Source organism: Semicossyphus pulcher, unplaced genomic scaffold, assembly GCF_022749685.1.
Source record: "Semicossyphus pulcher isolate SPU_LCO1_2020_fin unplaced genomic scaffold, fSemPul1.0.p SCAF_16, whole genome shotgun sequence".
Taxonomy (NCBI): Eukaryota; Metazoa; Chordata; class Actinopteri; order Labriformes; family Labridae; genus Semicossyphus; species Semicossyphus pulcher.
In genome coordinates this window covers 22,652,107-22,667,025 of record NW_027211670.1, presented here as the reverse complement: position 1 = coordinate 22,667,025, position 14,919 = coordinate 22,652,107, and the positions used below count along the sequence as shown (strand labels likewise).

The window sequence follows — 14,919 nt, the reverse complement described above, 5'->3', positions numbered from 1 at the left end:
ACAATACACTGTTTCTTGATTTGGCACTTTATTGTGCTTCTTAAATACGCTGGACACACAAACTTCACTCTTTTAAAACTGCAGTGTTGTCAGAATACAATCTAACCTTTGCAACCTCTGTACTTTTTCTGCCATTCAGTTAACCTAGTACAGAAAGCACTAACCTATATAAAACGACATAGACTGAGCAGCGTGACCTGACCTACATTTAGACACTTCTCATGAACAAAGGGGCAAAGACACAAAAGAGATGTGCAAATAGTTTATTGGCGGATTGACAGTTGAAGGGTATGTGTACACTCTGTGGCAGAAGAATAATTTGACAAGCATACGGTAGTAGATATATTCAGAATTATTCTCTAGAGCAAGATTCTTTTAAACACGGACAATCGTCAACGTAAGAAAATATGGTTCAAGAACTCAACACCCCCGACACACACACACACACACGCACACACCAAGGAGGAACAAGTCAAAAAAACAGAGGCGTACATTAACTTAAATCTGCACACTCACACCACAAATGTCAAATCACCACATGTATATGTCAGTAAACTAATAATCATCATTCAAAAAGGCAATGTAATGAAATAAACAGATACTTGGTTCCACTATGAGATTGAGGAATGTGTTGTTAGAGACATCAGCTTGGATTAGTGCTAAATGACTTTTGCTCGGTTTATATTTTTTTAGGTTGGTGGCTGAATGAGGACACGTGAAAATGCAGGCAGGGACGATGACGCAAAGCAGACTTTTTTTTTTTTTTTCTCCACTGTGACTGTGCTAAGACCACAAGAACACGACTCATCTCTAAAGCCTCTACCTGTCATGCAGGTGTCTCCTAAAAAGCAGTAGAAAACATCCGAGTCTGAACGGCGAGGCGCTCGGACAGTTTTTGTATACATTCCACATGTCAACGTCTAAAATAACAGTACTCTGATACAGAAAAAGATTGCATTGTTTAGGCAGATTTCACTACGATAATAGAGAAAAGTCTTAAATATCTTGTTGTTCTTACTACTGCACAGCTGACCCTCGACTCCCAGAAATATCCATGAAGCTTCAGCAGCATCGCCTCGAACGAGAGCGGGCTTTCTCAGAACATTTCTATCTTTTTTTTTGACATTCAACAATATTAACTTTCACTGCTCTATTAGTGAGAAGAATCTAGCCAAAGCCCTGTCAAAAGACAATTATTTTTCAGCGCCGAGGAAGCAGCTACGACAGCCACACAAACACTAAGATGAAAAGCTGGAATACACACTTTTTGTCCTCACAACTACAGCTCCTGCTCTGTTACACCGACACAGAAGGCTCTATGACCCAGGTAAACAAGGCATGGCAAAGATTATCCACTATTCATAGTAATTTACAGGTGTGTATATGGTTAATTTCATCAAAATGTTGAAGCTAAAGGTAAAGGCAAAGGCAGGAAAGCCATTCATTCTGATAAATTAGCTTCTTTCGTTTGTGTTCCACATTTTTGTATACGCGAACAGAGTTTTTTTGTCTTATTATCATTCATCTTTGCCCAATAAACTATCCACCAATTTGGAAAATCAATCAATTGCACGAATCATAAATAGGTTTTTCTTTGTCTTTTCTTTACATAGTTCAAAATAAATCTTGACGCTGGAAAAGCTGAGCAAACCGCAGGTCTAAATCTAAATTTTTACAGCATGTTTAAAAGTCAAATTAATTCCTTCTATTGACTCTTTTAAAGCCTTTTAGTAAAGTAGCCTCTCCCCCCCCCTTCCCTCAGTGCAGAGAGTTGACAGCTTTGTTCTGGCTGTCCTCGGCCATCTGCACCAGCTCGTTGACGGTGTGCAGCAGGCTGTAGCCGTGCTTCCTCAGCAGCTGCTGGTTGAGCCGCTGGTCTCTGAAGCCCATCTCCAGCAGCATCGCCATCATGGAAGGGTCCTGTCTGGTGGCCGGGTCGATGCCTCGCTGGAGGGGAGGAGCAGAACGTGTAAGAGATGTGTTGATGCACATTCACACTGTTTTAATTGCCTAAATGTAACACTGAATATCGGTGTGATGACGAGAATGAATGCCAAATCAACCCTTGGGCTCATAATCCTTTAAAATCCCCGACTGTAATAACTGACACACCTCTTTGAATTAACGTTATTAAATTTTAAGCCACTTTTATGAGCTGATAATATTATTGGATTACGCCTCAGACTGCATATTAACTTTGTTCTCTCTGCTGTGGACAGAACTTTGTTTCCAAAGAACCCAAAATCTATGCATCACTCAAACTAAGCTTATAAAACTGACTTTTATATTAAATCTAAAACAGATTATTTGATTGACAGGACTTGTTGGCAGCTCTACTGTAAAGACACACTAAGGTTACCTTGTTGACACAATTAAGGGGGAAGATAAGTTACGGTTCATTTAACTAACTGTACGAAAAAGATCCACACAAACAGAACTCTTCTGATCTTAGCTTCATATTTCACTCTGTGATACCTGTGCAGTAGCTTGGCATAAAAGTAATCATAATTTTTCTCACACTTGCGCTCTGTGCACAGCCTCTGCCTGAAACGACTCAGTCAGCTCTGTCCCTTTAAGAAACCCCGCCCCTACAAGCCAGCTTTCCTCTGATTGGCCAGCTCCCTGAAGCCTGCTGAGGCTGAACTTTGTGACGTCAGATTTGAAACTTCACCCACTTTTAGTATGACCATCCAACATTGTAAAATGATATATACAGCATTCTGCTTCCTCTTTAATCGTATTTTAACCCTCATGAGATTAAATATTGTAATTTTATATCTGCTTCTTTAACCGCATGTTTTTTAACAGCTGAGGGAAACATAACACTGTAACTTTATTGCCTTATAAATCTGTTATGATGTGACTTATCAAGATACGCAGCTGACGCAGCGCAACATTAGCATTTTATGTGTACCCACATTTGGGTCCACCTGATGATCTTCACTCTCCTTTGAGCTCTGTGATGAATACTAACTATGTTAACCAGCTGGTCGCCAACTCTTTCTGTTAGCGGTTTAGTGTTGGGTAGATATTCTACAGTGTTTTATCAGAGATTTTTTGTTGGATACAGCTTCCTGTTGTAGCTGGAAATGACACCGTGAAAGCTTTGAGACTAAACCAAAGCGGTAATTTTTTAAAGATTATTTTTTTGCCATTTTGCCGTTTTTTATACAGGACAGCTGAAGAGAGACAGGAAATGTGGGGAGAAGGGAGTGGGGGAAGACATGCACCACATGGATCGGCAGACCGGGAGTCGAGCCTGCGATCAGTGCGTCGAGGACTGTAGCCTCTGTACATGGGACGCCTGCTCTACCACCTGAGCTAAACCAGTGCCCCCTTCGTTTGCTTTTATATACACAAAACACCTTACACATTACAACAAAAAAATTACTACTATTATATTATTATTATTATTATTATTATAATATAAAAATATGTATTGTAGCCGCTTAAAATTTTATTTAAATTTCACCGAAAAATACCACAAAAATGGTTGCTAAATTATAGCACATTTATCTGAAAGAGGCTTTGCACATACTGTATGTTCTTAACATTTTGATTTTATTTTGGAGGGACACTATAGATTGATTATTAAGTTCTAAAAGTGGGCCATAAACGTGTCCTCTTTCAGAGCGTATCACTGCAAAGTGCTTGTTTTTAAATGAGAATCATCAACTGGCTTTCTTATTGTACATGTAATCTTGTATTTGGAGTACATTGTGTGCCATGCATATTGGCTGTGTTTGCAAACATAGAGGGTTTCTGTGTGACGCACCTGTATTGAACAGTTTGGTCCAGTGAAGAGAGCTTTATAAGCGGAGGCTGCCACAGAAAGGGCCCCCTTGACGAATCCCTCTGTGATGCCTCCTTGGCCCCTTGTATAAAGACAAGGATGTGGTTACTTTGGTTATATAACGTGTCAGAGAACATCGTGTCCCAGAGAACATCATGTTCCTGTTAGATTTGAATTATAGGAAGGTGATCTTAGAAGCAACAATATTAGTTTAGTAAAGCATCTCATTAGTTTTTTTATTATTAGCAGCTATAAAAACTGTTAAAAGCTATTAAATCATGTCACATAGAAAGAAAATAAAATTAGATAAAAATAAAGCAGAGGAATTTCTATCACAGCAAAAGTAATGAAAGTTTTACTCTTTATTGAATTGCACCTTGGCTGCAAAGCGTTGCTGGGTCTGGGGTTATATGTCTCAAAGGCACTGGATGCTGAGCCTGCTGATCTCGACAGACCACCAGATGATACTGCAGAACGCAAAAAAAGGAAATAACAGCACACACACACACACGCAAACACACATAATATTAGAGGGGGAAGAACATTTTGCTGAAGCAAGAAATCCTGAAAAGCCAGAATACCAGCTGACTTCCTGCCTTTCCACAAAGGGCGAAATGTGTTTCCTCTCTAGCCTCAAAAAACTCATGTAACTCCTCAACCTGCCGATTCATGTAAACACGGTGACTCAAACAGACGGCTGTGAGGCAATCCTGCTTTGAAACTGTTAACTCTTTACTAGCTACACGTCTTATTTATGAGTGCTTTTAAAGTTATAATCTCGAAGATCTCAGTTTCGTTCTCTTTGGCGGCCCCTATGGCGATAAACGGTAATTGCAGGAGCACACTTCCCAGATATCCAGACAGTGCTGCATGTGTGACGTCCACGGTTGGCTCCGGTTGTAACTCTTGATTTTCCTGGCTGACGGTCGCTTTCCTTTTCAGACTGTTTGCTTCATCTGAGCGTCGAGTTTGTTTCTTCTTCTTTGGATTTTCACTTCTTGTTGAAGTTGTATCTGTAGTCATCCATCTTTTCTTTGTTTGTTCAGCCATAGTAGATTACTGTTTACTCGCAACACTTGCAGAGACCGGAAAAGCAGCCGCTTAGCTCCGCCTACCCTCTCTGGCAGACCAACCACTGCTGGCTGATGGAAAACACGTCACTAACTGGGCGCCGCTTGGGATTTTTTGCGCAATACTGAAAATTATTATTACTATAAATTATATTATTGATTATTACTAAAGAGTAAAACTTACCATTTAGGTGGACTCTCGGTTGGGGCGGCTCGTAGGGGTCACAGGCAGGAGGACTGGGGTCCTCAGCCAGGTACAGTGCCTCAGACCTGAAACATACAGACGACAAAAAAGATTTTAACCATAAAACGCTGCATCAAGGACATAAAAAAAATAGGGTGAATTCAAGGTGAATTCAAATCCCAAATCTAGGAACTAGTTTGCATTCCTTTTAAATATTGAAACTGTGCAAAAACGTTGAAAAATAGAAAATAAAGACACCCCTGGCTTTACACAAACTTGGGTCATTTCAGGTGTTCTAGCTCACCCACATCTTGGTCTCAATCTTATGTTACCAAAATCATATTCTGCACTGTTATCATTTTCCTCATTTCTAATTATCACCTCTACTACGCTTCCATAGAGATTGCTCACCCAACAGTTGCCCCATTTTACTCTGATAACCATTTTATGCAGGAAACAAAACATTTCATACCACGAGAAAGTAAACTTTCTCTACTTATCTAAAAGCTCAGTATGTTTTATAGATAACATAAAAAACCGTGACCCTTGCTGACCCTGCTCCTGTCTAACCTGGGTGAGTAGAGGGCCGGTGGGGGCAGCAGGGGGTCGGGCAACACCGGCGGCGGCGGCGGCACCACTTCAGGGGTGAGCGTCATGGCGTCCAGGGTTTGGGAGGCACACAGCATCTGGTTCACGCTGCTGTGGATGGACGGAGGGAGAATCGGAAGCCATTTGTTCACAGATGGATCCTCGTCATCGACCTCCTCCGTCCTCTCCTCCCTCTCTGTCAGTGACGCCGCCACGCCTGGCTCGGAGTCTTCCTCTTTCTCCTCCTCTTCGTCGTCGTCTGGATCAGCGGAGGTCACAGCATCAGCAGCAGCGGTGGTGTCGGGCTGGGACATGGCAGAGCTGTACATGGACTCGCCCAGAGGCCGGCTGGTGTCGAAGCAGTCAGGGAGGACGATGATGTAATCGTCGCAGGAGGAGACTGAGGAGGTCTGGCTGCTGACCTGAGACACAGGAGGAGAAGATGGTGACTAAAGTACGACTGTAACACACCTTAAACCTAACCAAACCTAACTAAAGGATTAGCATGAAAGGTTAACGCCTCACCTCCTCCCAGTCTTCTCCTTTGGTTCCACCCTCCTCTCTCTCCTCTTGGGTGTCCCTCATGTTCTGCATGTCATTCAAAACCATGACCTCTTCGTCCTCTTTATCAGAATGGGAACTGATCTCAAGGTTTTCATTCGCAGGTTCCAGAAGAAGAACTTATACATGAAAGAAAAACAACAAAATGAGCATCTAAAAACTGCAGACGAGGCTCAAATGACAAAAATTATTGAATTAGAAACGAATAGAATTAAATCCTGGAGGTCGTTCTCTGACCTGGCCTCGCCTCGTCCTCCCCGGGGATCAGGTTGAGGCCTACGTTCGAAGGCAGAGCTGAACTCTCGAGTCTGATGGCACAGATCTCCTCTATTCCTTCCTTCTGTCTCTCCGTCTTCTCAGCCTCTACAGATCTCTCGGAGCGAAAGCTAGGACCCCGGGAGACAACTGAAATTTTCGTGGAATAAAAAAACAAGGCCTCAGGATACAGCAACATTTAGACACAACACAAATCCTTATTTCCGGTTCTAAATTGCTCCTCACCCTTTGGTTTGTGGCTGCCGTACTGGGCTCTGCGCAGAGGTCTGTGATCGGGGGCTTCCTCCAGGGTCAGAGAGCGGATGACGGTCTCACAGAGGAACTGGGCCCCGCTGATCTCCTCCTCTCGGTCCTCCTCCTGGGCCACAGGCTCCGGCTGCTCCCTCTGCTGCCTCAGCTTCACTCCTTAACAAAACACAACAAACATAAACAGAGTTAGCATTTTACCACAGCCAGGCTAAGAATGAGTAGCGCCTACAATACCTAAAATGCAACTCTACTGTTGACAGCTCTGTCTGAGGTTTGGGTCTGTTATGCTAGTAGCGGCTAACGCAGCCTAGAGTTGCCACCCTGAAACAGAAACTGAATGGTTGGCTACAGAGACCTGGTTAGCCCACTTCTTTCTAACTCCACACCCCCTACATTTTAAAATATGCAAACTTAAAAGTGATAATCTTGAAGATTTTAATGTAAATAAATGTCTGTTAATCGCCGAATGAGGTAACACAACGGTGACTGAGCCTATGACCCACTGATGAAAGCCTTTCACGGAAAAAAATCGCAAGCGGCGCCCAGTTAGTGATGCGTTTTCCATCAGCCAGCAGTGGTTGGTCTGCCAGAGAGGGTAGGCGGAGCTAAGAGGCTGCTTTTCCGCTCTCTGCAAGTGTTGCGAGTAAACAGTAATCTACTATGGCTGAACAAACAAAGAAAAGATGGATGACTACAGATACAACTTCAACAATAAGTGAAAATCCAAAGAAGAAGAAACAAACTCGACGCTCAGATGAAGCAAACAGTCTGAAAAGGAAAGCGACCGTCAGCCAGGAAAATCAAGAGTTACAACCGGAGCCAACCGTGGACGTCACACATGCAGCACTGTCTGGTTATCTTTGTGCTCCTGTGATTACCGAGATTATAACACCTGACTTGCGCTGACTCAAGTGACATCACTTGGGGCAATCTGGCACGACCACAGGAGCCTTTATAAAACATTTTTCTTACTGAAAACGTTTCAGTGTTAAACTGGTCGAGGTTTTCCTCTTTAATAATCTCTGAATCTCTTGTGTCAAACTGAGATGTTTTTTGTCTTACACGTCCGTTCTTACCAAAAAGTTTTCTGACCCCTGTGACCTCTGTGTCGTCTTTCATCTGTGAAGCGATGGCCTTCTCCAACACAGGTGCGTCAGGGGGCAGAGGGGATATGCAAGGTGTCAGAGCTGCAATTAAGGCGGAGAAAACACAAAGTTTATTTATTGAAGTCTTAATGTTTAAAGTAAAACGCCCTGACATACTGTGGATAACAGGGGAGAAAGGAACTTCTTCTCCAGCATCAGGTTTTGCTTACCCACGGGGGTGTTGTTGGGAACCTTCTCCAACTCTTGCACAATGTTTATATCCAGCAACTCAAAGGACAGAAGATCCTAAAAAACAGAAGCGAGCAGGCAGCATGAATGCAGGTTCACTGAACAGCTGACTCGTGCTGTCACAGGATGCTGATGCGTGTAATCAAATCAAAGTAACATATTTTTAACACCATGTCTAATAGAAATTTGTCTGGGTCTAGCAAAAGTGCGAGTGAAGGGATGCAAAAGGAGAGTCAACATGTTTCAGAGTGCTTTTGTGAGTGCGCACCTGTGCAGTCAGCAGGTCGACTGAGGGGAAGTAGAAGTCTTCATGGTTCAGGTCTACGGCGAAACCAGGGCCGTCGTCCTTTGATCTCACCTCCTTCTTCCTCTCTGCCGGCTTAAAGTCCTCCTTCTGGAGCACACACAAGAACGCCATCATTAGTGTCACTAGAGTGTGCAGCCAGAGAGAAGTTTTTCCACAGTACAAGTGTCCAGGAGGATTTATGGGTTGCTTGTTTCTTTAAACACTAATAACAAACATTACCCTGGAACCAGGACTTACAAAGAGAGCAGTAACTGGCTCATACTTTTATATACTTATTATTCATGTTGAGAATTGAATCTATTCGTGGAGGAGGAAGTGTGCAGATCTATTATTTCAACACAATAATCTAATTAAGGAAAGGACTCAGTAAAATACTTTATAGTGTCAAAAGTAAAAGTGTGAAGTCCTATGTGATTGTGCATTTAAGTTAGATCTCTTCAGTGTAGAAATTTAAAGATATAATCTCGAAGATTTTCTTTTAAATAAATGTCTGTTAAGTCTCTATCTGTCGCCGAATGAGGTAACACAATGGTGATTGAGCCTATGGCCCGCTGATGAAAGCCTTTGCATTCACAGTATCACAGACTGGGTGTCTGTGGCGACTTTCACGGAAAAAAATCAAGAGCGGCGCCCAGTTAGTGACGCGTTTTCCATCAGCCAGCAGTGGTTGGTCTGCCAGAGAGGGTAGGCGGAGCTAAGCGGCTGCTTTTACGCTCTCTGCAAGTGTTGCAAGTAAACAGTAATCTACTATGGCTGAACAAACAAAGAAAAGATGGATGACTACAGATACAACTTCAACAAGAAGTGAAAATCCAAAGAAAGAGAAACAAACTCGACGCTCAGATGAAGCAAACAGTCTGAAAAGGAAAGCGACCGTCAGCCAGGAAAATCAAGAGTTACAACCGGAGCCAACCGTGGACGTCACACATGCAGCACTGTCTGGATATCTGGGAGGTGTGCTCCTGCAATTACCGTTTATCGCCATAGGTGGCGCCAAAGAGAACGAAACTGAGATCTTCGAGATTACATCTTGAAATGTTACAATCTGAAGGGTTTGGAGCAGAAATCACTCTTTAGTAGAAGACAAGCCAAACCACTGGTTTAATCTAAACAATGTCTTTCATAAGCATCTCTTTTAATTTAAATCTTTATCTGTATATTAACTATAACTGAAGGAAATTTAGAGTAAAAAGTGCCACATTTCCCCCTGAAATAAAGTGGAGTAGAAGTATAAAGTAACATAAAATGTATATACTTATGTAAAATACAAGTATCTTAAACTTATACTAACTACAGTTCTTGAGTGAATCTACCAGGTTACTCAGGTATAACTTGCATAATCTGTAAGGGCATGTTGATGTTCTCAGTGCAGCAGTACAGTGTACATTGGGTTTCAGACTTGCCAGTCGTTTGCTCTGATGCCCGAGTGTGCTGCGGCCGTCGCTGGGGTCGACCACGATGCTGCACCAGACACGCGGGCCAAACTGACACCCGCAGTGCGCCAGCCGCCAGTGGGAGGTGTACGTCCCCTCCATCACAGGAGCCACAAAGGCCACACTGACCACTCCCACCTGTCCGGGCAGCAGCAGGGGGACCGGCACCTCCCTCCTCTCCTCTGACGCCAGGCCGAGGTTCCCCCACATGAACACTAGCTGGGTGCACGTACACACATACACAAAACACAAAATAGGAATACACATGCGAAAAGGCACAAAGACAAGAGCATGCAACCAGAAAGAAATACACACTCAAGTGAAGGAAACACACACGCACACACACACACATCTGAACGACGACAAAGACTCAAAAACTTAAAGCACAACAAAGATTTAACTGAATTCAAATTAATCTCAGACAGAAGGGGCATTAGGTGTGTTAGGCTGGATAAGAAATCTTAGCTGGTGTTAATAAGAAGTGTTTAATGGGCTGAGTGGGGGCTCAGAGTGGAAGTGAAGCAGGGGGGGCAAAGAGAGAGTGGAGCCTGTCCTCTCGGCGGGTGGGAGGGGTACCTTAGTCTCTGAGGTCCAGCTGATAGTGCCCGAGTTCCTCATCTTCCAGTATTTGATGAACTTGGTACCAGGCTCCAGACGGGTGCCGTCCGGCAGATTTTCATCCAGAAACAACGCAGCCATAGTGGGCACCAAGGACGTGTGCGAGACCCCGGGACCCCTAGTTTCAAGTGTACAGAGCATTGTTGAAAATAGCCCTGGGTTCTTATTATACCCATCTCTTTTGTTCTCTACGAATCAAAAAAGCAGGACCCCCAGATTTTTTTTTTTTTTGCAGCTCAAAAGCAAATTTTCTTAGAAAATCTATGAAGCAGCAGCAGCAGTTTTCACATTGAGGTAGTTCCAACATTTTCCACCACCCCAGAGCAGCCAGCGATACACTCATACAGACTAGATTACAAAGATGGCATATTTTGATTTCTTTTCTTGGAAAAAAAGACTTTATTGCATCCATGCTGGGTTTCGAGGTACCCAGCACTGGCGGACGCCCTTCCGAGGTGGCGCTTACTCTGGACTGGAGGCCTGGGGGTCAGGGACCGGGGCGGGGATGGGACCTTGGGCTGGGGCTGGACCTGAGGCTGTATCTGAGGCAGCAGGGGGGGGCAGAGCTGGGACCTGGGTGGACGCGGAGGCCGTGTTTGTCAGGTTGGCTCTGCCTGAGGTAGAGGGCCCGCTCCACTGCAGCCCCCTCTTCTCCAGTCTCAGTTTCTTCTTGATTTCCTTCACTTCAGCTCTGAGCTGCCTCCTTTCAGCTTTGAGGCGCTGTCGCTCGGCCTTGCGCACTGTCCTGTCTCCTCGCCTTGGGAACCTGGTTTGAAATGTCATCAGGAACACCTATTTGTTGACTATCAAATGTTTATTTTCCAAGAACAAAACACACATTCACACAATTCATAATTTACAGTAAGGTAGCTGCTAAGACAGTTTTTTTCAGTCCTGCTTTGCATCTATTTAGAATTATGTTTTCCTCCATTAACACAGAAAAAGTGATAGCAAAAAGGGCTAACACTGTTGTAAGTAAGAATGTCTTTTTGCTTCAAGAAGTGGGGAGATTTATCCTCAGTCTTGGGGGGTTTACCTCAACTCTCCCGACATTCCATGCTCAGGGATGGAGAGAGGTGTCTTGGTTCTCACAAGGTTGTGGCTGGGGTCATGGCTATGTCTGCACATCTCACACAGGATGCAGGACGGGCACACGCTGGCAGGGAAAAAAGGTTAAAGATACTCACAAACCTGCTGTAAGAACATGCAAGAGAAAACAACTCAGACAAGTAAGACTTTCCAGGCAGCCTACCTGCACTTGTAGGCCCCTTCAGAGGTGAGTTTGTTGCAGCTGCTGCAGTTCGGGGTGTAGCCAAGGGATCCATTCGAGGTGGAGGGGCCGGGCCTGGGTCCTATAGGACCACCGCTCGCCCCGATGGCCTCAAGGGGCCCATCAGAAGCTTTGTGGGTACAACACTGGCCGGAAAAGTCACTGCACATCCTCTCCACCACCTCTTTCACCACCTCATCTTTAAACTATGAAAGAAGGAGTTTGATTTACGTGAGTAGAAGCTAAACGGCACATTTAATTCTGAGTTAGAAATATTAACTAAGCATCAAACTGAAAACAGTTCCTCTTTAATTCTTACCTTCTCCATGTAGGATCGGAACCACATGGGAGGCGGTTCATCTTCCGGTTTGTTCCCCTTGTTGTCCTTCACTGGGACCTGTAGCAAAAACATCACACTAACATCAAACCTATGCTAATGTAGTAGAGTGATGCTGTTGCATTACAACGAGGAAACAGTGTGAGAGTGAACAAGATAAGAAAAGGGGATGAGTATTCTTACAGCTTCTCGCTCCGGTGTGACCTGCGTGCCTTTGTCTACCGTTTTGACCCTGGATGGATAAGGAGGAGCAGGCCGGAGGTCTCCTTTCAGCTCCTTCACCTCCGTCTTCAGAGGGCCTCCGCAGGCCTGCCCTTTCATCTTGTACACGTTCATGTGCAACTGGTTCCCCTGCTTCTCTGCACTCTGCACGTGTGGTAAACAAGCAGGGAAAACGTACAACAGGACGCAACCATTGTGAAAAACGAAAATGATAAATGTGACATTACTACCAGATGACGTCTGAACAATTCAGCATATCTTTGTTTTGTTTTGTTGCCTTGTTGAGTAACTATGTGAATGCTGCTCCACTGGAAGAGTCACATATTTTTATCGTGCTTGTTTAAAGAACATAGTCCACCCTGATTACATAAAGGTGACTAAGTCCTGTGTGGAAACAGAATTCTGGCTCTGAGAAGTTTTATTATTTCTATTTTATTCCCTTGTTATAAGTCTTATTTATATAGACCCTCTTTTAGATTCAGAACAGAAACACACTGCACATTTATCAGCTCGGTGCTAATCAGAGTGTGACGTTTTTTTCAAGAAACCCCTGTGGTGATCTTTCTTTGACGCATTTGTTTAACACCATGCTGTGAGACGTCAAGTCATTTACGTTCTCTGTATAGACCACTTAGACCTCGAGAGGCCTACTTTAACCTTCTTCCTTCTTGATGTTGGCTGCTGTAGTTTTTTTGCACTCTCAGTTATTAGGTTAACCCAGCCCACACCTTTTGCTAAGTGTGCTGCTTCCTGTTGCCCTGAATATAATCTTTACCAGACACTTTGTTCAAGTCGGTTTTCAATGCTGTTTTATGAGCTTCTGTCTTCACTGTGTAGTGAATAAAGCAAACATGAACAGGCCACCGAATTGGACCTGCACTTGCAGTTTTTTTTCACATACTTGGAGAGTAACAGTCATGTAAAGAGAAGTATTTTCCTCATTATCTTCATATGAGCAGTGAAGGTTAACCTAATTCTAATGCCACTACAATCTTAAATGTTCTGCAACCTTATCCCTCCATATAACTTTGACTTTGGTTATGTGCTATAGAGACACATGATACTGGATTTTTGTTTACCAATATCCGATATGTCGATATTTTCCAACCCTTTTTGCCGATTACAATACCGATATCTTAGGCACATATTTTTTATCTACCTAACTGCCGAGAGCATCAAGTCTCCCCTGTAGTGGAATTGATATCATGCCTACTCTTGTTGTAGAGCCGCACTGGCAGATTCTTGAGATGGGCGATTAAATTTGTAGTGTTGAATGAACGAGATATGACCCCTCCTCGCATGACCGACGCTGAGCACAACCTTGCTGACATCTTGCATCCTTCTTTACGCTTGACGGAAGAGGCGTGGCGTGGCGGATGCAGTGTGCGCACAAACTCGCGCAGTTAATGTCGTAGCATTATGTCAAGCTTTTGCAGGGAATCATCGAGCATTTAAAGCGTTGTTTTATCGGCAGAAAAATGACACACTGTATCTGCTGATGTCATTTTCAAACCGATAGCATGCCGATAATATCGTGCATCCCTACACTACAATATTACATTTCCCACAACCCTCTATAATGACATTGACTTGTGTTTTGTGCTACTTAAAAACATTTGTGCACTTACTATACAAAAATAAATAAGTGCCCATTACCTTGATGGCTTCTTCATATTCATCTGAAATAAAAAAAATCAAATTGGACAATTATTGTTTTGGGATTTTGCAGCTACAGTTGGAACCTTCTTTAAACATGTATCTCACATATTTGTTAAAGCTTCTAGTGAACTTCACAGACATCATAAAGTCAAGTAAATCAAAGTATAGATCTCACCTTGACTGTTTATGCAAATCTGAAATGAAGAGTGAATGAGAAACAAATGAGTCAACGCCCCAGAAAAATATCATTGTAATAATTTAAACTCATGTAAATAACACTAAAGCTCTACAGGAGTGCAAACATTTGCATACACTCCCTTACCTCTTCATTATCCTCGTCAAAGTATTTGACTTGAAAGTGGTTGATCCCAAAAGATGCTTTGATCTGAAATATAATTTTGAATAGTCGAAATCAAATACATAGCAAACACTATCTTATTTAATCAGAACTTTCTCTCCCCTCACACGTGTTATGAAAACATCAATATTGGCACGTTGAAAAATACCTCTACAGCTAGCTACTGTACAAACGCATTAGAGCAAACGGAGCAAATTTCCCATTTTTCTTTACGTATTTTGTAACGTCACGTCCAGCTTAAATATTACAACTTATGTACACATGATGTCGCAATAATATCGACTGTCCATCAGGTGGTCTATTGTTTACGTGTCTAGGCCATGTCTGGGCCTGCTTTTCACCAAACTGCGCCAGCGTTTAGCCAACACGCTCTGCTAGCAGCTTACCCAGGCTTCAACGGATTCCCACTCCAATTTGTCCAAATCCTGAGCCAGGAATCTCTTCACATTCCCCCGGAAATTGACTTTAATAGTAACAGGCAGCCCCATGTCAGCCTTTTACGAGCATATAATGGCTATCATTTGCGGTGACACCGGCCTATTTGATCCCTGTTGCCCTCGACTGTCTTTTCTTGTTTACATCGTCAGCTGCGTCTCGAAAAATACGGTGACGTCCCGCGCAGGCGCAGTCACAACGTCTACTCCGTGCGTCGCGGTTTAA

General features: G+C 43.4%; 1 protein-coding gene across 4 annotated transcripts; it reads right to left on the bottom strand.

Moving 5' to 3' along the window:
- Positions 1–248: 248 nt before the first annotated feature.
- Positions 249–14,842, bottom strand: nbr1a (NBR1 autophagy cargo receptor a). 4 transcript variants are annotated; one of them, XM_069664255.1, is made up of 22 exons: positions 14,646–14,842; positions 14,224–14,286; positions 14,077–14,095; positions 13,899–13,921; positions 12,204–12,386; positions 12,003–12,080; positions 11,666–11,889; positions 11,450–11,569; positions 10,880–11,179; positions 10,372–10,531; positions 9,766–10,014; positions 8,324–8,449; positions 8,037–8,112; positions 7,798–7,908; positions 6,698–6,877; positions 6,434–6,601; positions 6,161–6,315; positions 5,618–6,057; positions 5,048–5,133; positions 4,170–4,260; positions 3,776–3,875; positions 249–1,947 (listed from the first exon to the last, which is right to left on the bottom strand). In XM_069664255.1, exons 1-22 carry the CDS (start codon positions 14,745–14,747, stop codon positions 1,759–1,761), a joined length of 3,243 nt encoding a protein of 1,080 aa, XP_069520356.1. In that variant the 5' UTR covers positions 14,748–14,842; the 3' UTR covers positions 249–1,758. The 4 variants fall into 4 exon arrangements, with proteins under 4 accessions (XP_069520356.1, XP_069520359.1, XP_069520357.1 ...); XM_069664256.1 differs by having other exon boundaries at positions 1,818–1,947; positions 4,153–4,260; XM_069664257.1 differs by having other exon boundaries at positions 1,863–1,947; positions 3,776–3,867.
- Positions 14,843–14,919: the final 77 nt, after the last annotated feature.